The sequence below is a fragment of the Amia ocellicauda genome, chromosome 8, assembly GCF_036373705.1.
Source record: "Amia ocellicauda isolate fAmiCal2 chromosome 8, fAmiCal2.hap1, whole genome shotgun sequence".
Lineage (NCBI taxonomy): Eukaryota > Metazoa > Chordata > Actinopteri > Amiiformes > Amiidae > Amia > Amia ocellicauda.
Genome location: NC_089857.1, coordinates 17,484,829 through 17,510,027, shown reverse-complemented (window position 1 = coordinate 17,510,027; position 25,199 = coordinate 17,484,829). Strand labels below are relative to the sequence as shown.

Sequence of the window (25,199 nt, the reverse complement as noted above, 5' to 3'; positions counted from 1 at the left end):
TTTTAGGTGGCAAGTCATATTTCCACTTCCACAAGCATATTTTACACACTAAATGAATTACATATTGCTTACCGCACACACAAAGCAAGTGTCATGCCAAGTAAAGCCCAAGGCTTCCAGAAATTTGTCCCCAGCTTCAATTGGGAAGTCACAGCCATGACAGCTTGTACCAAAAATACTATAATAGTCTGAAATAACAAACGACAACAAAAACGCTTACACATTGCATCTATTTTACACAGTCAAGTAAGCAGGAAACACCACTTCAGAACATTTTCAAATCATGTTTAGCTACGTATTTAATACTGAATAGGATCAAAATGAATGATTAAGGAGGTGACTCAAAGTGCTGCAATGGACACAGTTAATTGCACTCTGCAGTGAAATACATTAAGCATACAAACTTGTCAATGAGAAGTTTCATAAGGAAAAATATATATTTCAAAAGGAAAATGGGAATAATTTGAATTAGGGGAAACTAAAAAACTAAAATAAGATATGACAGTTTATTAAAACAACAAAAACACTTCTGCAAAAGATCCTGGAAACAAAAGGCTTCCAAGATACCAGGAATATTGTTTCACTTTTAATGTAAAGGTAATGGATGAGACTTTGTTACAGGCAGTTACTAGTAAAGATTATTTAATGCAGTCTGGATTTGTTTTTCCCACAACTTTGTTTATGAGTGTTACCACAGGCTATAATTGAAATTGAGCACAGAATGAGCTTTTGGCAGGGGTTTTACTCCGCTTGCAGCTCCCCAGCCCTGACCCGGAAGTAGTAAAGTCCCCTCCGAGACCTTTAACACCGAGGGCAGACAGAGCCTGCTCTCTCAGAAGCGCTCCCAGGGGACTCTGCTTTCATTCTCAGGCTGTTGCCATTGAATGCCCTGGAAGTGGCTGTTTTTAATATACAATTGCTGCCCTAGAAAATATTTTCAATCAGTTTTAAACATTCATTGCTGTGTAATTTCTCCCTATATTTAAACCACAATTAACTGTCCACTTTTCTAAATATATCAGAGGCAAAAGCAAATCCATAGTCTTTTCATTTGTGTGAAAAAACAAAACATTGTAAGAGAGATCGTAATGACGTCACACCTGCCGAGAGACACTATATAGAGCTAAGATACTTTGTACATCTAAATTTGTTATTTTGTATTCCTAATGTTGCTAAGTCAGGTTCTTCTTTTCCTGTTTCTTATTTACCTTGCTCACAGTAGGGCTCCCCATCTTCCAGGTGAAACACGTTGTTGCGAATGGGCTTTTGACAGGAAGCACACAAAAAACAGTAGACGTGCCAGGTCTGCTTCAGCGCATTGATGACCTCCTGTAGAATAAGTCAATGATGGCACATGAGCAAAGCTTTGTCAGTTAATTTCTTCCCCCAAATGTCATCAGCCCATTCATTATAAAAGACATTACAAATGAGAGGAAGCCATTTTACTCATCTTCCTTCATTGTTGTCAAATTGCTAAATCAATCTTATCCAGCTATTGTTTTGGAGAAGCTTAAAGGTAACAACTATAAAGCTGAATTTGGTCTTCTATTTAGTCTTTTATTTGTCTTTTTAAATATTTTAAGAACCCCTAATGACAAACATACAAAAGACTTGAGCACTGCATCTTTATTGCTCTACAAAGATGTAAATCTTTGTAGTTTTTCTAGAAACCAAACAGCAGGAAATAGCTTGTCAAAAAGTGCTGATTAATTCCACAGGCCATTTTGTATGTTTTCAGAGAATATATAAATTTACAATCCTGCTGCATCTCTGGTATTCTTCATAGATTTAACAGAGGAATACATGTCTGTCTAAGTAACTGTGCATCCCAGGCCATCCACAATATATCTTTAAAACGTCTACATTCGAGTTCTCTGCTGAACACAGACTGAAGTGTACAGGGAGAGTAAATGCTTTCTTCATCTGCTGTCTCTTGCCTGCGATGGCTGACCTTTCAACAACACCAAGAGAACAAGCCTGCCTTAATTATGAGCATTAGCTGACTTCAAACGGCTCTCGAGTGCTAATTCTGACACATCTGACAATCATACATGGCGTTTTAAAGCCACATGATTAAGATTAGATGCACATATTTGTTTCCCACAGTTAGACAGTGAAAAAGGGGAATTAGGGTGACATGAATAGAGCGCCTTGACTGTGCATACAAACATTCCCTAATTAAGTAATAAAAAACGTCAGTGCGGCAGGACTGAGGGTCCAGTATCCCTCCCTGAATGAACCCCTACCATTCTATATCTCAGTAATGAAACCTTAAATTAATTGTCTGACACTCGTGCACCAGAGTTAGTTATGCATCTCTGTGTATATAAAACAAAGATGTGTGTGTGTGTGTTAAATATTTCAACATACACAATGTTCTAGTTGTTCAAATGCCACTAATAAATGGTTTGTTTATCTGGAAAACACTGGGTAGATCTGCATATCTGCTTACACTAAGTTCTCCTTAAGTTTGAGTTCAAGTTAGACCTGATCAAGAAAAAGCACTTGCCCTGCTTTTTAGGAACCAAAAATGCTAGAACAGTCAAAGCAAAGCAAAACAATATCTATTGAGTGACTTTAGGACGAAATATTGTCCACATAATATTTTTTCCCTTTCCATTTCCCTCTCCCATCCATCCAGTCCTTTAACCATCCACTGTCCACTCTAGGACAGAACAATGCTCTCAAATGTGTCTTCCATCTGTTTTGTACTAGCCTTCATATAGCAAAGTCCCATTTGAGAGCAATACATCATACGATAATCACAAACCTATAAAAAAGAAAATCCAATTCGGTTGAAACATGCTTTGGCAACTTGCAGTATGTATATCACAACTCTTATTTGTGCAAGTTACTCACCCCTAGAATCTTCTGCTGGCAGCGGCCGCAGGCAGGGGCAAAGAACTGCTCATAGCAGTGCTCACAGTACACAGAGCCCTTCTCTTCTACAAAGCCAGTATCTGCCAGGGAGGTTTTACAGTGGGCACAGGTAAACTCCTCCGGGTGCCAGGACTTCCCCATGGCGAGAAGAAAGGGGCCCCTAAAAAGAGAGGGAAATTGACATTCAACATCATCTTTTCTAATGTATTGTGGTTTTGTTTGTTTATTCCTTTTCCTTACTTATTTAGTTAGACATGACAGAGACATTAAGAAGAATATGGTTTTTAATATAACTACCAAGCAACTATCACCAAAATAGTATTTTTGGCAGGCAATGACACATGCATTTGTTACCAGTCACTTTGATGGCAAGAATATTAACAATGGTCACAAGAACAAGCTGTTCGGAGAGTGAAAGCTCTGTCCTAACCTGATACCATTACCCCTGTACGGGCACCTATTTACATGCCTGCCCTTTTCAGCTGTCATGAGGCCCAACAATACCAGCCCTCATGTACAACAAAGTGCTCTCTTCTCACGGCGTCAGTCGGCTCACGTGACGCCAGGACATTATTGCGACGAGGGAAAGCGCTGTTCCTGGCAGAGCGAGATTGATTAGGCTTCTCTTTACACCGAGACATGCAGGACTCCATAGTGCTGTTGAGACAATCACCCTGCAGTCTCAATCATGAAGTGACTTAATTTAAAAACATACTTCATTGGACCTCCAAGTACAAGTCAAGTAGACTGCTGGTGGTTTTAACTTAATTCTACAGCCCCCAAAAATGTGAAATGGCAAAAAAAATGCCATGGGATGCTGATATAATTCAGTTCATGCAATATATGACTCAAAGGAATGTGAGGAAAAGGCCCAACTCAGATCCCTAGTAACTCGTAAAACTCGCAGTAAATCCTACGACACAACGGCGTTGCTGTCCACACCGAGAGAGATTTTAGAGGTTTGGGGTTTACTTCCACAGTGGAGGAAACATTTGTAGGGTAGCAGGTTACAAATGGGATGATTAGTCTAAATGGAAAACAACAGAAAATGTTTAATTCAGACAATGATATTTTAAACTCCACTGTCACTGTCACTGACACGCTCTGGCACAGTAAGCGCCGGTTACCCTATACGGCAGATGCAGGTAACTCAGTCCACACTGTATTTTGGCTGCAAAAGACATGTACAATGGAGAGCCATCTGATCCCACTGTTAGCTACTTTCCTATAATGGCTTCACTAAGGGCATGAACTGTAATTATGTTAAGAGAAAACTGAACAGCGCTATCATTATATTCCTGTGCCGGGGCGGTCATGTTGAATTAATAAGCTTTAACTCTTTGCAAATTAAATGATAACCTACACGATTAAGTGAAAAATCACAGACTCCTTATCAGATCCTCTAACTGTATTGACACTGACTAAATATACAGAAACAAACCGCTTTTTTGAGGAAAATATTTCACTGAAGCTGTGGTGAAGTCATCATCATCAGATGTCTTTTTCTTATTATGAACAATATAAAAGTAGATATAGCAACACTGTTTTGATAACTAAGCAACTGTACTTAAAATCATCTAAAAAAAACAAAAAAAAACAAGTACTGATATAGGCCTACTCAAGATCTGACAGATTATACAAATTCAAGTTGATGTCAAGTCACATACCCTTTTCATCCTAATTGTATAATCATCAATTACACTGGAAGTGTGTGTGAAGGATGTAATTGAAAGTATAGTTGTTTTTTTCACGCCATGTACGGGGGGCACAGTACATCTTTTCTTATTGGGAGTTTGTGTGATTTAGACTTTACATTATTTCAAAGCTGTTTAAACGTCTGTTAATCAACTGGAGAGATTGGTGATAATGTTAGGACTGAAGCAAGAAACTTGGCCGTTTCATACAGAACAAAAAGGGAGCCAAGTACTGACAAAATTCAATATTCCTCCTAAAAATATAAGAACTTTGATGGAGGCCATCATGATTCATTGAAGAGATTGACTACACATATGGAGTAAATAAGAAATAGAGGATGATCTTTAGTGCTGCCAATGGAAAAACAATGTGTTGAAAGCAGTTATTGTTAATTGCTATTATAGGCAATAAAATGTGGGACATTGGAGTGGAGATTGAAGTTGGCCAAAAGCAGCTGGTTGTTATTAAAAATACAAACAGATCTGTGAGTTTAATCAATACTGAGGCCCCCTCCAATTTGTTGAAAGATAAGTCAGACAGCACAAAGGGACGCACAAACCTAGGTTCATACACACTCACCTGATGACCATGTTGCAGTAGCCGCACATGGGGGTGCGCTTGCCAGCTGGGATGTGCTCGGCCCTCTGCACCAGCGAGTCCTGATCCTGGGGCTGGAGCTGGGGCTGGACAGCTGGACGGCTCGAATCAAAGGCTTTGGGGGCCTTGGCGTCATACTGAGGGGTGCTATTGGTCACTCGGCCTACGTTTGGGGCAGCATGGCCGGTATTCGGAGTGGGCTTTTGAAAACCAGAGGCTGAAAAACAGAAAAGCAAAAGATGGATCAGCCCAAAATGCTTTAAATCAACCCCATTTGGAGGACTTTGTGCTTTGTTGCCTCCTGCAATATGTTCTGTGCCTGATGTCCATTCAATCAAAGCCCTAAAAAACGCTTTAAATAACACAATCCATGTACAAACTCTTTGACAATGCAGACATAGTAATTATAGAATCAGATTTTGAGGAGTTCTGTGACTAAAACATTCAACCATGCCAAAATTTGGTCTAGACTAATTGACAAACTCATTGTGTCCATGCTTATATATATGGAAAATGCAGCAAATCGTAATGTTGAAATATACATATACAGTTTCTGTGGCACTCCCAAAATTGGGCAATTGAAAGATAACTGTAGCAGATGGAAATGAGGAAAAAAGTTACATTATTCAACCTCCTGGCAGTCAAATCATATCCTGCCAAGTACTTCTCAGTATGTGAAACAGAATGTCCACTTGTGCCTGTTTATCATCATTAAACACTGTCTGCTCATAAGCATTGTCTGGCCTGTGAAATGAATCTCTGCATTCATCATATGCTTAAAAAGGAAAACGAAGGAGCAGTATATGCTTATGATTATTTAAAAATATGTTCCTACATTCTTAGAAAGCACCATTTAGATAATTTACAAGGTGAATTGGTAGATTTGTAATTGTGTTGAGTAAATTGGTAAGATTACATCATAATGTATATTTCAAAAATGAAGCAATGTGTTGGATTATGGCCAAACTTTATTAACGTGTTTCTTTCTTTTTTGCGATGTCTAGACGATAAGTTTCAATATTTAAAAAATAATAAAAACAAAAACGGCAAGTGTTGTTGCCTGAACGTTATGTCAAAATCATCACAAGTGAAGGAAATCTGTGGATATCTGGGAAGGGAGAGAAGATACTTTCACACTAGCAGCACTTGAGTTGTGATAGTAATAAATACATTATACTCTTCAATCTTGTTTTGAGATACAATACACACAAATGTTGAATTGTATCGTGTTATGTAGTATCACAGGATTAATTCTCTCACCTATACAACTTCATGAAAAATGTGATGAGCTGGTTTTAGTAGTGAGAAACCATCAGCCAAAGAAGGGAAATATGGCAAATAAATTTTGGTGAACTGGATAACTCCACTGAGATGGCAGGAAGACAATATTCTTCTTTTCCAACCTGTCATAAATGTATGAAACAGTTTAAAGGGGATTGGAGCCCCTGGGACACACAGATTCTTCAGAGAACCAAATGCCAGACGGCAGGTCAAAGCACACTAGCCTCCTGATTTCCTTCTAACCAAGGCAAACGAGCTGAACAAACTCAGCACAGCCCTGGCAGATTGACAGGAAAGTGAGATCTAATGAACAAATAATAGCGCATAAAAGAAAGAAAATAAAACGTCCATCCTGCCTCTGCCAAAGGGTGCCATCTCGGCTTGTCTGCAGGCGAGATATTAAGAAAACGTTCAAGAAATGTTGTTCGCTGAACAACTGCCTGACAGCTTTTTGGACCATGTGGCCACAGAGAGAATCCATTCCCTATAAAAACATTGCAGTCCCCAAACGATAAGCATCTGCAGGATGTATCCGGAGCTGTCACCATCGGTTCATAGCAGGGAGATCGGGAGTGAGGGACTGGCAGACAGCAGGCATATTGTCTTTTGGGGTTAGACGTGGGATCTTTCTCTGGGAGAGTAATCATTACACTGCTACACATGTCTGAGACACAGTGAAATCAGACTAAGCTTTCTAATCAAGATTAGGCTTTCAGTTCAGCTCAAAGGCATGCCCATTTCAAAAGACGAAGCAGGGATAGTTTTCAGATCGATCAGAGAGATACTGTACATGAATAATTCACAGAAGTTCAGCATGGCGTTTTGCTTTGCATTGACAGATGTTCTTGAAGTCTTAAAAGTACATTACTTTGTCCAAATTGCTTATTTTTTACTTCAGTGTGTAGCAACTTTAATTTCATTATGAATTGCTTCGGCCCTCCGTTATTCTTAAATTTGTTATTAAAAGTTTATACATCCCTGTTAATGTATTGCTTTTGATTTTGCCAATTCCTCTTCTGGTTTTAGTGGTTTCAAATGTCCAAGAAAGTCTGTACATACATGTAATCACCTCACTTCCTCAGTCTGTGATTGATGCTCCTTTGAAGTATATGTTTTATAATTGCTATAGTTAATGGACTAATGACATAATTATTCTTTGGCTCACATTATAATGACAACCTGATCAACTTAATTGGCCTCACAACCATCTGCAAACAATGGGACTCACATGTACACAAGACAAATCCAGAAAGCTTGTCTGCTTAAAATACCTGGAACAACAGATGTCTGCAAAACGCAAAGTGAGGCATAAAAAGAAGCCAAGGATTGTACACAATTTAAATTTTAGCATGAACAACAATGACTGCAACTCCCCATTTTCTTTTTCTGATACTATACGCACCCCGATGTTATAACACTGTAAGCCATCTGAAAGGAGAATTATGTTGCATGTGTAACTTTATCAACTCTTATTGTCTTATGCCTTCTGTACGTTTCCTTCTGCTTAACATCATTCCAGCCCGTTCCATAATGACCCCTTTTCCTGCCCCCCTCTCTCCCCAGACTTCCTTCTCCAACATGTGCCACAATCCCACTCTGTCTTCCATGTCATATCAAGTGGCACTTGCATATCAGCGATTGAGCCACATCTGGATATCAAAAGAACTGCTGGTGAGTGCCTTGAGAGCTGTATTCTTCTCATTATTACTATTTTACTAATTAAATTGTCTGTGCTTTAAACTAAAAAGAAATTAAACTGCTAAAAAGTAAGTTAAAAAGTAAGCATGTGCATTTTTACATGAATGCATTTTCTCCCCCCATGTTACCTTTTCAACTAGGAATGTCCCGTTCCAGCATCGTCCCACTGCTACAAGCCACACATGAGTGCGGGAGACTGAAGTTGTGATCTCACTGACCAAACAGACATTTAAAACAAATTCTTACACAGAGTAAAGGAGTCAGTGGATGGTTGTTACGTTCATGGTGTGTGGCTGTAAACTTATAGGTCAACGAGCAATTCCAACCTGTCGAGGGGGATGGGGGTTCACAGCCCCCACAAAGGCAAATCAGACCCAGCTAATTTTCCCATATTAATCTTTTGAAGCACAGTTCAATATTTTGATGTCCAGACTCCATCCAGCTACGTACTGATTTGCGTAAACCTCTAATCCCAGCCCTTTGAACCATTAATAATATCAGCTCTGATTACCTTGCTAATCAGAAGCCCATGTCTGTTCCTTCCCCACAACTGAGACTGACGGATGCTGATCTGCTTGTAACTCTTTCCTGATTTGGGAAAATCTATCAGTTACTGTTAGGAAAGCAGTCTTTTCTCTTTGGCTTTCTTTTAAACCTGTGACAAAACATAGTATTGCTATTTCAGTGTCCATTGTAGTCTGTATGCTTTTTAGTCTGAATAGGAGACTATTCTTATTATTTGGCTCTGTGTTAATTACCATTAGGGCAGAGCGAAGTTTTGCAGGGAAAATTAAATAAGTGATGCAGGCTACCAAGTTTTTCCATCTCTCCACAATTAAGTGTTACGAGCTGCGTTTCCCTAACTAAGTTTCTTTGCTCTTCTCTGAATGTCTAAAGCGTGTTTTAGTTTTATGGCAGGCTTGCCTGACAAGTGTCTGGGAAACTCACTCCACCATTTGTTTGCTGAGACCTGAAGGCAGGGCGCTGTGTGCCACCTGGTTCTGTGTGGGCTCTGCAATGAAGTGCTCTTTGTTGCGCTGGGTTACTGGGCAGCTGTACCCGTAATAAACTACATCTGCACAGCTCTGTCAGCAGGCAGCTCTTTAGAGCTCTCCCGAGGCATTGCTTATACTACTAGAAAAACACTGATCTTTTCACCAGACTCACCCCTTCGTGTGTAAGACAACTTGTCTCAGACGACATGGCCAATTTGGCAGGGGCAAAGCAAGAGCCACAAATCTCAATTATAAGACCTCAAAGGCCTTTTAACAAATATTTATCTTAAAGCATTGCTGATTCTCATGAAAGAAAAACTAAGATGGGCTTAAAACAGGACTTTTTTTCATTTGAGATGTCCACCTTGTATGGTTTGTTGGGGGAAAAAAAATATTATTTTAAAAGCAAGGAATGCTGGAAAATCCTCATGCCAAGAATAATTCCTCAACTTATGTGTTAATACTGTACATGGAAAAATACATTTCTGCTTTTATCTTAATTATAACACATTTAATACTAACTAAAAATATATATTTATTGGTTACAATTTTCCTTCAAGACAAAAAATACTCCTACACTTGTAGCTAGTTCATAATCTACCATATTGGCCCAAATATAAGACACTTAAGAAAATAACATTTAAAAAAAACTAATAAGTGGACTATGTTGTGAGTCAAGTCAAGGCTGCTAATAACAAAATTGTGTATTCAGTACAATGAGTGGCTGGACAGCCCTACCTCTGAAAATTGATAAAACCTTGCACTGATTACAAGGAAAGAATGAATTGCAAAAGGGTCAAATATCAAAGGGATTAAGAAGTTATGATGCAAATCTTATAATCATGGTCGTCAAGGAAGCTGAAGCATCAAATAATTGTCGTGCTACTAAAAACTCTGGTGTCACCGAAAGCAACGTTAGACGATTGTGTGGGAAAGACATCTGCTTTCGAACACAGTCGCAGAGGAAATGCTTTCATGCGGTTGTTTGTTGTGATATTGTTTTCAAATGTAATTTTGAGTTAAAGAACAAAATTGCACTAAAGCAAAAAGCTTTGAAACGCATCCTGTTAATTTCTTCTCCATCCTCCACTACTTTTCTAGTTGTGGAAATTAAGTTTTCAAATGTCAGGGCCTTTGAGGACTCATGGGAATGCTGGGTTTCATATAGGAGGTGAAACAATGTGGACCATGACATCCACATTAGTGATTCAAACTCCCATTAGCAGCACCTCATATACATACATGTTTCAGGGCACACAATAAATATCACTCAATAGCATAGAGGGAGTGTACAGATACAGGGAACACCTTGAAAATTAGCATCAGCAGGACAGTTTCATTACATGTGGATAAAAAATGAAATGGCCCAGCTTTATTGAAACCCCTAGAGGACACAGATTCTGGCTTATAAGCAAAGTGTAATATGTATTAAACAAGGCAATGTAATGAATGTACATTAGCTAGTTTCTGAGATAATGGTTATTCCACCACAAACATCGGGCTTTATGCTATAGCAGAACCAAAACTACAGCAGCTTTAAACATCACATATTTCATGGAAGGCTTTTTGGATAGAGTTACTACACATACATGCAGCTGAACTCAGGATAGGAGAGAGAAAGTAATATTGGAACAAACTCTAAAATGAGATATTTATCTTTACTAAACTACTTATGGTTGCTTGACATGTTGAGGTAAAGGTGTTTAAATAAAATAAGCTTTTGGGGATATGCTGTGTACACAAATCATATTTTAACACACTGATTGAGTCTGAAGGAGCACCGCACCTTTTCCTCATATTGTTGTGATTGTATCAGACTACGACGAAGTTCAAAACTGGCTCTGCAGCTTCAAACAAGTAGAAACTGTGACTTTGTGCCGCCACCACCAGGGAGTTTGAAGAATTACATCCTTCTAAATACTGCCCAAGAGGTCCCTTGTCCACCTCAATAAGTTTGTTTGTAACCTAGCTGGGAGTAATGCATGGTTACTAAGAAATTAATTGTAAAAATATCTTGATAATTATCATACCATTGTTTAAACAACCTACTTTGCTTTATTTTATTCTTAAATTGTATTTGTCTGATGAAGAATTATTGCGCAAGTATTAAGTATTGCTTCTGGAGAAAACAGGCCTGACTACACAAAAGCAATATATGTATCAATTGAAACACTAGTAAAGAGAAAGGCTGTAGCAGTATTATCAGAACAGGCAGATCCAGTTATAATGAATCAATATCAAAACTGCCACAATGACTCTGTGTGACTATTAATTATTCAGCTGCTGCAGTGGGGTTACAATCCACTACTTAACAATACACTGGGACTGTCAATCAGACTGTATTACTGGAGCGGTCTCAGCATTGTCTACTATGATTAGTTATTGGTATTATAATGATGTTCTAATAGACTGTGACGTCTTGCCATTTGTATATAAAAGATTGAAATTCAGTTCAGTTCAATACATGTAAAGACAAATACTAAATGCAATTACTCGGCTAAATAAGATATTCATAATAATACATTCTGGCAAAAGTCTCTCAGCTGATGCAGTTTACTTCGTCCAAAGGGAGTGGTTAAAATAACAAGCATGAAACACTGTTCAATTAGCCAGCTACTTTAATATCAAAACCCACTGAAATCAGAAAGCAGAAAACTGTAGCAATCTGGATCATTAAGCTTCAGCATCCAGACAGTGTTGCATAACAGATATTCACCACATCGTTTAACATGCACACTACACACAGACACGCACACTGATTTAAAGGGGTGTAACCTTATAATTTCACTAATCTGAAAATATATATATATATTCAGTCTGCATGCCTTTACAGAGATGAACAGGGGAGAAAGGTATGAAGGCCTGCTGACTGTAAATGATGGAGCCTGGCACAAAGTAGAGAGATTTGGTACCTGCTGCATTGCTGGGCTGCCAGCCTGTAGATTTGGCAGGGCTGGGGACTCCGGAGGGTTTGAAGGCTGGGACAGTGGCCATGTTGGCAGGTGCAGGTCTGGGGGCATTGCCCGGAGTCTTCGTCATGGTCCTCACTTGAGATGTAACATGAGCGCTGGTCTGGACCGGCTCCACCGGCTCACTGAAAATCAAGACAAAAGCCCAGCATTTTGTCAGTCCTTTGACGGCAACCTTGTCCATTCATTTCCATTACCAGCAAAGCCAAATCAGCCACGGCATTCAGACCAAAGGCACTCAATGATGGATTCTTCTTCTGCAGCCTGAGATTCCTTTCATTCAGTTATTTTTTCTTACATTATAAGGCAGAGGATCTCAAACAGTTTTCTACCCTAGATTTAATTTTGGAGCTAAACATTTAAATGAATGAAAACATGACTCAATGTAAATATAACAGCAAGACTATTCCTACTTTCAGAGCAGATCCTGTAGAGCTATATCCTATATTAGATCTTACAATAATCCTAATCATTTTCAACTGTAGCTTCATCACTTTAATTTACATTACTCCAAATATTACAGTAAAAACAACAAATATATCTGCAAGACCATTTCTAGTCAAGGCTTTGAACCAAAATCAAATCAAGCCAAGCCATACACACAATATATGAGTTGGAGTAAAGAATCTGTGATCCCCATTGAAGTCCAAATATAACCTCTGTTATCATGAGATCTATATTTTAAATAAATACATTTTTCTAAAATCTTCTAACCGAATCACATTACACAAAATTAATTGTATTTAATGTCACAATTCAAATATCATCATGTTGCAAACCCAAACATCAGCCATGACCAATAGGTTAAGAAGGCAGTGGTTCCCAAACCAGTCCTGGGGGACCCCCTACCCTCTGGTTTTTGTTCCAACCGAGCTCTCAATTACTTAATTGAACTAATAATTTCCTAAATCAGAGACTTTTAATTATTTTAAACAGTAGGGGTTTTAAGTTAAGTATAGAATTATATTAAAAAACATATTGAAAAAAAAACTATTTTCTTACACAATTTAAAAAGTAAAACCTAAGCAGATTGTTACTTCAATTAAGGTTCAATTACGTAATTGAGAGCTCGGTTGGAACAAAAACCAGCAGGGTAGGGGGTCCCCCAGGACCGGTTTGGGAACCACTGGGTTAAGGAATACTTTTCTAATATATTGTTTCCTCCAATTGCAAATGTTCAGTGTTAGTTAAAGGTAAATTATTATTGACGATCAAAGGGAAGTATTTAATTGCAGATACTTTCACTGAAACATTGGGTAGTGAAATGGTTCAGTCTGTTACAATATAAAAGTAAATTTTCAATAGAAATCTACATTATTATTATTATTATTATTATTATTATTATTATTAATCATCATTTCTCAGCAGACATCCTTACTAATTTTAAGGCATTACAAAGTTCGCATTAATGTTATATTAAGACATTCATTCACAATCCTTTAAAAATGCAAACTTTTAAACAACTCTGTGCATTATAATTGTGGGGTAAGAACACTGCCCCTTGTCTGGCGATTGTGCTCTCCTTAAAGAAGTCTAGCTCCTGGCACAAGAGGCAGTGAGAAGAGCAGATCTGACACAGCTTGAAAACAGAGAGAGACTTAAATTATATTCTGGAGTCTGGAGCGTTTGGCTAACAAGTGATCTTTTCTTCAGGTGTGAATGGTGGCATTCACACGAAAAACAGAGTCAAGTAACACGGAGGGGGCTTATTTTATGGTGTTTGCTATAACAGTTTTTTTTCCACAAATAAATCTTTTCGGCCAGGGTCTGTCAAAGAGTCAAAGATTTGCACACAAGTCAGCCTGTCCCGTTACAGAAACTAGATACAACGGATCAAAGCAAGAAAGCGCAAAGATGTCGGAAGAGCAGAGATTTAATCTAATGAATATCTTTCGGCCCTTTGCTCTGTGAAAAGTAAAAACAAAATCTCTGTAGAAAGTGTGAAAATGGGAACATACGTCACCCCACACACACACACACACCAGTGTTCAGTTCACACATATGTTGAGGCTGATGAGATGAGCCTCACCATCTGCAGTAAAGTACTAAAATGGCTCATCCGCTCACGATGGGCTAATTGATAGGATTGTGAATAAGAACAGCCAGAAAGTTTCTAGTGGAGTACTACTCATTCAGTCTTCTAATAATCTGAATAAATATTCTAGGCTAATAGAATATGCTGTTGATAAGGTCTGGTATGAGCATCATATGAATGGCGAGCTGTTAAATGTGTTCTTCAGGACTTACCAGAACTGGGTAGGGCAAATGCAACAGTTATAGCCCTTCCCCACTACATGAATGGAATGCATACATCTTTTCCATACAGCTTTTTACAATACAGAAACACCTAAGTGGCTCATCTGTGCATATTCCATATAGCCTGGATATCACTGGTTTGTATCTGAGTGTTATAAGATGTTAGATATGTACAAGAGTCTTTTTCCTGCTGTGCAACAGTGACCCCTGTGTCGAATCAGGAATATATCAGTTTAAGAGCTGTGGCGGCAGTCATGCGTTCCCACGGATCTCTCTTCTGTTTGCAGTCTGGTCTCACTTATCTAGTGGCAAAATATGATTTAAAGATGGCATGTGGATTGCCTTGATTTTTCTCAAGTTGGTGCAAGGCTGCTGGGTTGTAAAGACACAGTCAATTCCTAAATCTGACTGTATAAAAATGGTTACAATAATGGACACGTCCATTTTGTTTTCTGTAAGTAAAAGTCAGTATTTGACTGCTGAATAACTGCAGCCTGGAATTTGCATATAGCAGTCATCTGGGGTTTCCAGTGATGGGTGCAAAGGAACCAAATGCGTCCGGAATGGCTGATGATCAAAGCTGTAGGGATGCAGAGATGACCACTAGCCTGTCAGTCTGCATGGCATTATGGGGGGCTGTCTGCCTTTCATTTGGCTCTGAAAGGTCAAGAAACAGCGTGCCAGACATTATAGTGTTATACATCCCCATGCATCTCCACAACTGTTTGAGTAACATACCTGCAATGTCCTTTATTGCTTACATGCTGACAAGTTTCTGAAATCTATGTTAAGTGCACCAAGCTCTCTCTCACTGTAAACAGGCAAGAGTGCAAGAGTCACCTCAAGGCTGCCGTCTGTCTGAGCTCACTTGCAGCAGCTAGAAAAACAACCATGAATGCAATGTTTGGAACAGTACTGCGCATACGGTTTGCAAAGTTTACTTCAATACATCAGTCTCCCACCTTTTGTGCAAACTAAAAGTGTGCAATACATAAATACAAATTAAATGCAAAGCTGGAAAAAGAACAATTAAAACTGCAGGCTGCAAAATAACCTCACTGCAGCTGTACAAGGTCGAGAGGAGCAGACCCACAGTTCTACATCTCCCACTAGTGTCCATCGTTTGACCCTGGGGTGGTTTGCTATGGTTACTTGTGCCGTAGTTACAGAAAACGGGCTTAGCATGAGGCACAACACTTGCGCTCCTGATCGCTGGCCAACAAAGCTGCTTCCCAGCTGCTCGCCTATGAAAGACTCCTCCATTCATCAAAATCAACTCTGCTACTGCTGGCTCGTGACCCCCCACTTTCAGAGACTCAAATGAAAAACACAACAATGAAAATTGAACTACAGAACTGTTAAAAAAAAAAAAAAAAAAAAAAAAAAAAAACCTCAGATGTCAAGTTCTGGCAAAAACCAAAAGGTTCAAAAGCCTCTATGGAGACAAGGACACTCTGCTGTTAACTTGTTTTATCTTGCATAAACATGCACACCAGCAATAAGATACGTTATTATTGACTGCATACCTATTATTGTAGATTGCAAGCTTTCATACCCGAAGACACCCATGGTACTGGTAGTATGCGATTTGAGGCAAATTATATATTCTGTATCATGCACCATAAGAGTCAATTATTGTTAGCCGATTTAGTTCTTTTTCCAGGATGCAAGAATTCTCTAATTAAATGGGATGAGTGCTGCGTTAGAATGGTCTTTAAAACCACAAGAAAAGCATGTGCTCTGTGCAGGACAGAGAACAGAAACACTGCAAGCATACATTTCTAAAAAAAAGCATTTCCCCACAACAAAATTGAAAGAAAAGGAAAGAAAAAGAAAAATAGTTACCTAGAAGAGAAAGAAATGGCAGAAGCGTTCACAGAAGAAACACCTGAAGTGGTCAAGTTGGCAGAGACTGACTGGTGCCAGGAGACACTTAGGAAGAGGAAAATAGTAAGAAACATATTATATTTGATAAAGGCCTCAGAAACATGATTCTAACACAATCTCTCTTCGCATTGAGTTTCAATGTGCAATATCAAATATGGCAAATCCCCATTAAAAAAATATGGCCATCTGTGTGGGCAGACCATACATATAAACAGATAACAGCTTCCTGCATACATTAGCCATTTTATTTTACATCCCCACACCCCCCCTTTCCCTAATTAGAAACCATTACCAGCTATGTCATTAATAAAGTGAACTAATCACTTCCAATTATGGAAACCGGATTTGATTAAAATCCTTAAAATGAGTTTACTTATGAAACTGATCGTATTAAATTTGAATTAGTGTGTTAACAGTCTGGCACAGGCCACCCAAAAAAACCTCAAATGAAATTCACATCCCTTCTCTGTGGCCCGTGCCTCTAATGTCTAACTGGAAACAACTGGCTGTCTGGTTAGCAGACCTGATCGCTCTGCGCCGAGACAGATGCCATGCGACTGCAGAGAACCTCCAGTGATGCACACAGCCCTCAGTCGCTCATTAGGGCTAAGTGAACAGTAGGCTTTTCCTCAAGATGCACCTCCAGTTTACATTCCTTATTATATCTGCTTAATTCCTGTGACATTGTTCCGAGTCAGCTGGAAAGAAATGGGGCCAATGCAGTCAGAGGCGCTTCATAAGCCTGATCCCAAAGTGAATATTTAATTCTGCAACCCGATCGGCCTCCTGAAATCTAACTCAAAGCGACAGTTGTTCATACTATACCCCACACTGCATTTCATTTCATCTCTGGGCCGAATAAAGCAGGGGGGTCAAGTGACATTAACGATCAGATTAGTGATGAAACTCGCCCCTCTGAATCAAAAGGGCCGGCCGCTGCGAAGGTCACTGGCGTCTTTATTTATTCAGTTTTTGCTTTCAGGAGAATTGCAATTGTGAAGGTGCGCCCATCTTTTAAAACAGCGTCAGCCATGGATTAGGATTAGTCCATTCACTTTCTCTGCTCATCCACAGAAGAACAGAGGAGTGAAATACAATATAGAGTTTAAATGTGACACCACTCAAGTGAACAAAATGGCGTCTGTACCCTACTGGATGGCTGACACAAATGACCCTACAGGTACAAATTTGTGTATCTCTAAATCAATGAAGTTTACTTTTAATGCCCCCTTCTCTGTTTCGTACACTAAAGCCAGTGCTGGATGGAAATGGCTTCTGTCCATTTCAGGTTTAGAGACAGGAAACATTTTTCATTCACCTAGTCAATTGACTATTATTAGATATAACAGAATTTAAAAAGTGGAGAACCATGTGAAGTTAAAATATGAAATGTACTGCTTGATTATTTAAGTGGCACAATTTGTACAACAGTACACCACTCTTAAAACCTTCACACTGATCCATTAGGAAACCTGCTAGAAGAGTCTTACGTCTGTGCTGCATACACAAGTGCACAGTCATCACATACAAAAAAAAAAAAAGTATCTATAATATTATCAGGAGACTGAAAATTGAAATGAGGGCAAAGAACTGACAGCTCAACTTCCACTCATCAGAAAGGGGGATGAATAACTGCAACATTCACACAGATGGACTTTCCAAGTGAAAAATCTATCAAGAGACTTTCTTACTCATCCACCGTGTTTTCCTTGCATATAACATGTCATCTATTCAATCCAATTCAAATAAGAACAGAAAGATATAAACCCAACAATTAATCTGGTGCTACTTACATATTCCCAGTGTTAAGTACAACAATGACAATACAATTACAAAAGGCTGTAGCAAATGCATTTCTCCTAAATAGCAACTTTGATACATTTTTCCCTCCTGGTCACATTCAAAAGTTGCTTTATCAAGAGCCCCTCGTTAAAATTGGATTCAGATCTCTCCAAAACTAAAGCGGGACATTTCCAAATGGCTTTGACTTGGTCCCAGTGGCAGGTGGAAACAAAGTGTAAAGTTGCCTCTTGGAGGATGAATGGTTTTTCTACTATAAAGACTGTGCAATTGCATTTGCCAGTCTGTTTGAACTCCGCAGCCGTGTCAGTGCCAAGTTATTTCAATTTAATCATAGCTAACGCGCAACGTAATTGCAGAGATGTGACACGGCTGTTGCCAAGCATGCTGTTCAAAGCCAGTTGGTGCACTGATGTGTGCTTCCTAGCCCCTGTCACACAGGTGTCTACATCTTGTCCATGGCACCAGGCCAGCTAAATATCAGTGATACCAACAGAGGAAATATTTTAGCAGTTAACAAATATGGGCCTTCAGAACTCTGTAATCCTTCGGTATACAGAAAAGTCCATATGGCAGCTAATTATTTATTTATGCTACTCGATGAACAGAATAGCCCTAAAGAAAGAGAGATCCTATTCATTCCTAGAAAAAGTCATTCTATATACATTTAAAAAGAAATGTGATTACAAACTGATTACATGAGTTTAATACAATTTGTTTGCTGCTCTGCCTGTAGGTAAACGATTTGACAACATGAGATTAAGTCACATGATATGCATTTCTCAGCTTCTTTTAATTGCTGCCCTGGCAATAAATTATCTTCATTATAACATTTCACAAGTTAACAAACCTTACCCTTACAAGCATTGCATTTCAAGCGTAGACTGCTTGACAGAATTAGGACAAATGCCATTTTAGTTTATGGCATGTTGACAGGAAGCATCAAATCCAAATTGTCTACAGCCAGAGCTTTTCCACAGCATTTGGCAAGAGTGTAAAACACACACAAGCACCAGAGCTGAACTTTCTCCTAAGAAAAGGGAGTTCTGACAACAGGAGATGTTCCACTAAGGAAAGAAAACCAAGGGAAACTACTAGTAGGAAAGTCCTTACAGAAAATGATGAGGATGAATACAAGTTGAAAGGAAACACACAGTTTAGGAGGGACAGGCAAAATTGAAGAGGTGGTGGGGTTGCATTATATGTTAAAAAATGACGCTGAGGCAGAAGAACTCAAATTAGATCCCAGTAATGAAACAGAATCTATGTGGGTTAAACTTTTGAATAAAAGATCTAGGGGATTAGTGGTAGGAGTGTATTACAGACCACCCAACTCAGATATTCAGCAAGATGTTGCATTGCACAGTGTAATCAGGACTGCATGTAGCAAGGATGTGGCTTATAATGGGGGACTTCAATTTCCCAAACATAGACTAGGAAAGCCCAGTGGGGACTACAGAAGCAGAAATAGAAATGGTTGAGATGGTAAATGACTGCTTTCTAACTCAATTTGTCAGGGAACCAACCAGTGAGAGTGCATGTATTGACTTGATCTTTTCAAATGACCAAGATAGAGTCAGAGGGACACTAGTTAGAGAACCAATGGCACATTGTGATCATAACATGGTTAGCTTTGAGGCATACTTTAAAACAACAAGGCCCAAGTCTAAAACAATGGGCTACAATTTTAGAAAAGCAAACCTTGAAGGTATGAGGCGGCACTTAGTTTGACTGGAGCACACTGGATACAGATTCAGTTGAAAATGGATGGTTATATTTTAAGAATTTTATTATTATTTTTATTTCTTGGCAGACGCCCTTATCCAGAATATACCACTTTGTACCAAAACTTAGCAAATTGAGGACCAAAAAACGGTTTAACAGAGGTATGCAAACACATATCAAGAGAACAAATCCTTGGTTACTTGCATACAGTAATGTTCAGACTGTACAATGCACTAGTTAGAGCTCATCTGGATACTGTGTACAGGTCTGGGCTCCACACTTCAAGAAAGATATCGCTGCTGTAGAGGCAGTTCAGAGGAGAGCATCCAGACTTATTCCAGGTCTGAAGGGAAAGTCCTACTGAGAGACTGAGGAACTGAACCTTTTCACCCAGAGATAAAACATGTGACCTACCAGTGCACTTTAGACTTGCTTAAATGCACAAAAAAGTTTAAGATGCAACACAAGCATACAAATTACACATTTCTGAAATGTCTCAAAAGCTGGTTAAAAACAAGGCAGCAAGTAATGCTTGTGGATTTGCAGGGCCCTCTCCGATACCTCTTATTCTTCTGCAAGTACAAGGCACTGATGGTTCTCCTTTTATCTTTCTGGTGTTGCAGAGGAGGAGGCTTAGAGATGGGTGTAATGAGGAGAGCATCCAACAGAGAGGGCGATACCCCGGCCCCGAAGAGCCTGGAAAGGGAATTCGGGGAATTGATAGGAGGAAAAGGAAATGTACAGAAAGAGACAAGAGAAAGTGAGACAGGAGAGCAAAGAATAATAATAGAGTTGTGTGCCGCCTGGTCTTTCTTTTATTGTGTTACGATTTGCTTTACATTTTCCACTAAAGCTACAGCAGATTCTAAACACAAATGCGTGCAACTACTGCTAATTAGGATAATGTAAATTTGAGGAGGGGGGAGCAATTCATCATGAGTGAAACAAAGGACTCAGACAGAGGGGGCAGTTGCACTACCTAGCTTGAGAACCGACCGCCACGCTGATTGTTGCCACGGCTCCCTGGGATGCTCTGCTGGGGCTGAGGGGAGGCGGACAGGGAGCTCCCCGCGGAAGAGCTTCTAAAGGATTCATTAACAGCTCCTTCCTAGGCCCATGTTGGATCAGCACCAACCCAGGACACAAAATATATTGGTCAATGGAGTATAATTATAGGCTGATATTAGAGTTGTTACGTTTCTTGTCAATATTTACCTCAGAGGACCCGGAGAGAGAAAGGGTTTTGCTGGCATTGTTACAAGACTTGTTTGGATTGGAACAGAGACAAGTGGAGAGACAGTAGAGCTGGGAAGAAAGACATTAGAAAAAGCAACCTCTTATTAATGCAAACAGCCATGGAACTCACTGTAGGAGACTTGAAATCAACAACTGTGCAATTAGGGAAGCAACCGAGCCACTGTGTGAGAATAAGACTATTTAAAATAATGGTATTAAGGTCAAATGAACACAAGTATTTTAATAGACACTATGGCTTTACCAACCAAAAAAGTGAAATTGCACAAATCATTCAATTTCAAAGGGGAAACTGACAGCTTATGTTTAATTACAAAACTGCCAACAGTGAGTGAATGGATACGCTGCAGGTGTCATCTATCCTGTGCTGGGGGTTCAGGCAGTACCTCGGTGGGGCCGACAGCGAGATGTCAGCTGATTGTGTTGATCCAGGAGCAAGGGAAACGTCCGCAGCTAATTCACAAGTCTGAGTCGATACTGAGCATCTAGTGCCCTCTACTGGAGAGGCGACGGTACTGGCAGCACTGCTGACCACAGCCGAGGCGCTCAGAGGGATTTGCACTAGACCTGGAATTGTAGCTGTGTTTCTTAAGGAGAAATAAAAAGGCTTTGCATCAGAAAGGGCAGGATCTGGAACTTTAAACAATAAAGCTTTAAATCAACCCATGCAGATTTGATGACATTAAAATAGTTTTTATTTCAAATAACTTTCCCATACTGACACACACTTTCTTCCATGTTTCTTTTATTTTAGTTCCATCTCAGTTGCAATAAAAATGAGGTGCCTCACACAACTGGGATGTTTGTGCTTTGGTTTTTATGAAACTGCTGCACAAAAAAAAAAAGTGTTTCAAATAGGAAAACATTCTCCAAAATCACTTTCTAGAATCCTACTGTAAAGAATTTAAAACTGTACTGTTTAGCCTGCAGGTATTATATTTATTCTATATGCACAAACTGAATTGTGTTGAGACACCATATAAATAGGTATGCTAATTAATTCTCTGTTCAATGTCTCATCCACTAAAAAAAAAAGGGTAAACTGTAAAATCAGTCACCCTAGAGCGAATGTCCTGCCCTGAGCAGAGATGGTGGGAGGCAGCAAGGATTGATCTCCATAGAGAAGCAAAGGGAATCTGATCTCTAGCCTCCTGCTTTTTCATACTGATTGTTTTTTGTTTGTTTCTTGCAAACAGCATGTCAAGAATACCAGGTCTAATAGCTATATTCAGTATTGAGCATCTAAAGAGGATTTAAAATAAACAGATAATCACTGACAATCCAAATCTAAACCAGTTTGGAAATATTTTTAATGGGAAATCTGTGATTAATTCCCATTTTAACTATTTGAATTTCAGAAAAGTATTAGATACAAGCATTACACAAGTATCCATCTATTCATAACCCCCTGAAGCAAGGGCTGTGGGCTGGGAAGCAACACAGTGAGAAAACATGCAGGGTGATGTGTACCTAGACACCTGTCACCTCGCCGAGGAAACCAATTACCCAGCAAGTCAAAATGAGAAATAAGTTACTGTCTGGGGCAAGAGAATGAAAAACCACTGAGGCACGGCCTGCCACCGTGTAAAAATGTCAAATAACCCAGCACTTGAAGAAAGGGGTTTTTATTTCTGTGTGAGATGAGTGAAATAATGGGAGTTTGCAAGAACAAAAGAAGTGTCCGAAGGCACTGACTGTGAAGCACGCTTGTAACTCAGTGCGAGTCAGAGGAAGCACAGGGGAGGAGTTTAAACAAGGGTTTAACATCAAAGTTTTACAAGCCAGTGTAAGTTGCATTGCAAGGCCAAATTATTTCTTTCTACCGACTTTGACTATCATTAACAAAAGGAAAAACTTGGAATATTGAAAGATTGAAAGCTACCTATTTTGAAAAGGAAGCAGTTTGGACAGAGTAGCTATCTGACGACTTCCCTTTAATACTCGTGCTATCGGTGCTGGGTGGGGGGCACATTTTGGCAATGCCTCCAGAGGATTGTCCAAAAACAGGTTTCTGAATTGGAAAGAGAAAGAGATCAGGAGCAAAGGAGGGCATTCCAGCCAACCAGACCACAATCAGACCGTCTGAGAGGAGAAACGTGGAGAAACAACAACTTGACTCTGAAGTAATGGTGTGTAACAATGGGGAAAATAATTACATTAGCGAAATGACTGGAAATTCCCACCGCTTAAAGCTCTGAGCACTCGCTGGTTACAGCAAAGTGCAGCACAGTCACTGGCCACCCAGTACCATCATTTCCTTAGTGTAAAGAACCCTTTTAAAATGAATAGCCTGGCCTTCTCATAATCCTACTTGGTGTCCATCTGGAGTGCTATAGAGTGGTGAAGATGCCTGGCTTGCAGCAGTGTGGGATCAATAGTGGGAACCGTGTTTAAGAAGAGTGCTCACTACATTGATGCATTGCTCCTTCATGGCGTAGATAAATGTGGGACATTCAATGCATCACTACATAACAGAGTGTGGACTCGAATGCCCTTTTGCATTTTACCTCGGTGGAGAAGTGAAGAGGCCGGTCCCGGCAGAGCGCTGAGGGGGGCCGCTGCCGGCTATTAGCTCGCAGGCCGAGACACGGACTGGGCTGGGTATCATAAACAGGCAGACAGACCCAATTGCTCTTAGCAGTACATTTCCAAAACTCATAAACAATTTACAGTGTATACCTGACAGAGCTCTCAGATCACTATAGTGAAAACAAATGTACCCCACACACACACACATATATATATATACACACATTGTTAATATTTAATGTGCCTCTAAGCATTTCTGAGAACAGTTTTGTATTTTGCACCGTCTATTTATGTTTTCATTTATTATTTTTTTGCCTAGCCTTTTTTCTTTGTTTACAATTCCTCGCTATGTTGTTCCCCTGGGCTACGCACGGGCATAAGGCAATAAAGCCAAACATGCTTTGGGGTGTTTAAAATTACCACAGGGGAAAACAGACGTAAATTATTGAAGGAATCGTGGAGGGGGGGTGGTTTACATTCTCATCAAATAAGGCAAAATGAGGTAAAGTACCCTGAAGAAGCACAGCTCAAATATCTGACCTACTACACTGACAGAAATACAGTTAGCTGTAAGGGTTTAAAGGAATGGTGTCAAAAATAGCATGGCCAGGAGCTAACAACCTTACTGAGTTATTGAAGAGGTTCATTCAATAAATTCACCTGGGGATGTGCATCAAGCGTCTACACCAATCAAAGGTGGGTATACAGACATCCATACCTTCATATTCTGTGTCTTGCAAACAAAGGGAAATCACATGTTTTGAGTATAATCCAATGACTGCCAACAAGCAACGTTTCTGTACCTCTCGTGAATTGTTGCAGCGGCATTGATACAGACAGGCGATTCTGTTTGACCGGTCGGAGACGTGGACAGAAGATCGAGCTCTTCACAGGTCTGTGTAGCAACAGACGGCCTACTACTGCCCAGACAAGAAACTTTGTGATCTATGCCATTAGAGAGCTGGACTGGCACCTCAGGAGGGTAATCATCTGAGGGCTCGTCCGTATGGTGGGAGGTGAGGCTTTACACAGACAAAAGTAGAACAGTCTGAGAACATGTGATATTAAGAAGGCCAATGCAAACAAATGGTGAAGTGAGCAACAAAGTAAATGCACATAGAAAAGGGAGTCTCGTTTAAAATAGACAATATGAAAAAGAATATATAATATACATTAATCAATAAAATATAAAACCCGGGAACAACTTCCACATTCACTAACTTGCTTTGAATTCGGCTTGCATTTTTCCATGTACAATCAATGCATTTTATTTCTTGCTCGTTTCATTTGCAAGGGTATTGCATTGGCCTTTAAAACAACCTTTAAATCTAGGTGTACTTAAATGTGAAACACTTAACAAGGTCATGTGAAGACTACAATATTGAATTACACCTCAAAATATCAGTGCTCTACAAGGGTGCAGCATATAGTGTGAACAGGGTCATAGGGTGCTCCTAAAAACACTGTGGTGAAGGTTTCTACTCAGTGGTGTTCATCGGCCAGCAAACTAAATTACTGCAGTTGTTTTCTTGTTATTGCAATATCAAACATTTCAGATTTAGTTTCTCGGATGTCCATATGAAGAAAGTTCAATTTTAGCAATTCTCACACACATTAAAAAAGGTTGGCCTTC

At 39.5% G+C, this 25,199-nt stretch overlaps 1 protein-coding gene across 10 annotated transcripts in view; it reads right to left on the bottom strand.

Annotated features, from left to right (window-relative positions):
- LOC136755549 (PDZ and LIM domain protein 5) overlaps positions 1–25,199 on the bottom strand; it is a 107,449-nt gene that overhangs the window by 4,013 nt on the left and 78,237 nt on the right. For 7 of the 10 annotated variants that reach the window (XM_066712231.1, XM_066712226.1, XM_066712227.1 and 4 more), the window contains 13 exons: positions 24,370–24,588; positions 23,545–23,634; positions 22,920–23,048; positions 21,424–21,624; positions 20,999–21,088; positions 20,763–20,891; positions 20,345–20,479; positions 16,217–16,303; positions 12,059–12,240; positions 5,155–5,389; positions 2,860–3,040; positions 1,209–1,329; positions 73–188 (listed from right to left, as the gene is read on the bottom strand). In XM_066712231.1, coding sequence (XP_066568328.1) covers positions 73–188; positions 1,209–1,329; positions 2,860–3,040; positions 5,155–5,389; positions 12,059–12,240; positions 16,217–16,303; positions 20,345–20,479; positions 20,763–20,891; positions 20,999–21,088; positions 21,424–21,624; positions 22,920–23,048; positions 23,545–23,634; positions 24,370–24,588 — 1,915 coding nt within the window. The remainder of the gene's footprint in view (positions 1–72; positions 189–1,208; positions 1,330–2,859; positions 3,041–5,154; positions 5,390–12,058; positions 12,241–16,216; positions 16,304–20,344; positions 20,480–20,762; positions 20,892–20,998; positions 21,089–21,423; positions 21,625–22,919; positions 23,049–23,544; positions 23,635–24,369; positions 24,589–25,199) is intronic. The other 3 variants (XM_066712232.1, XM_066712233.1, XM_066712234.1) reach the window with 3 other exon arrangements.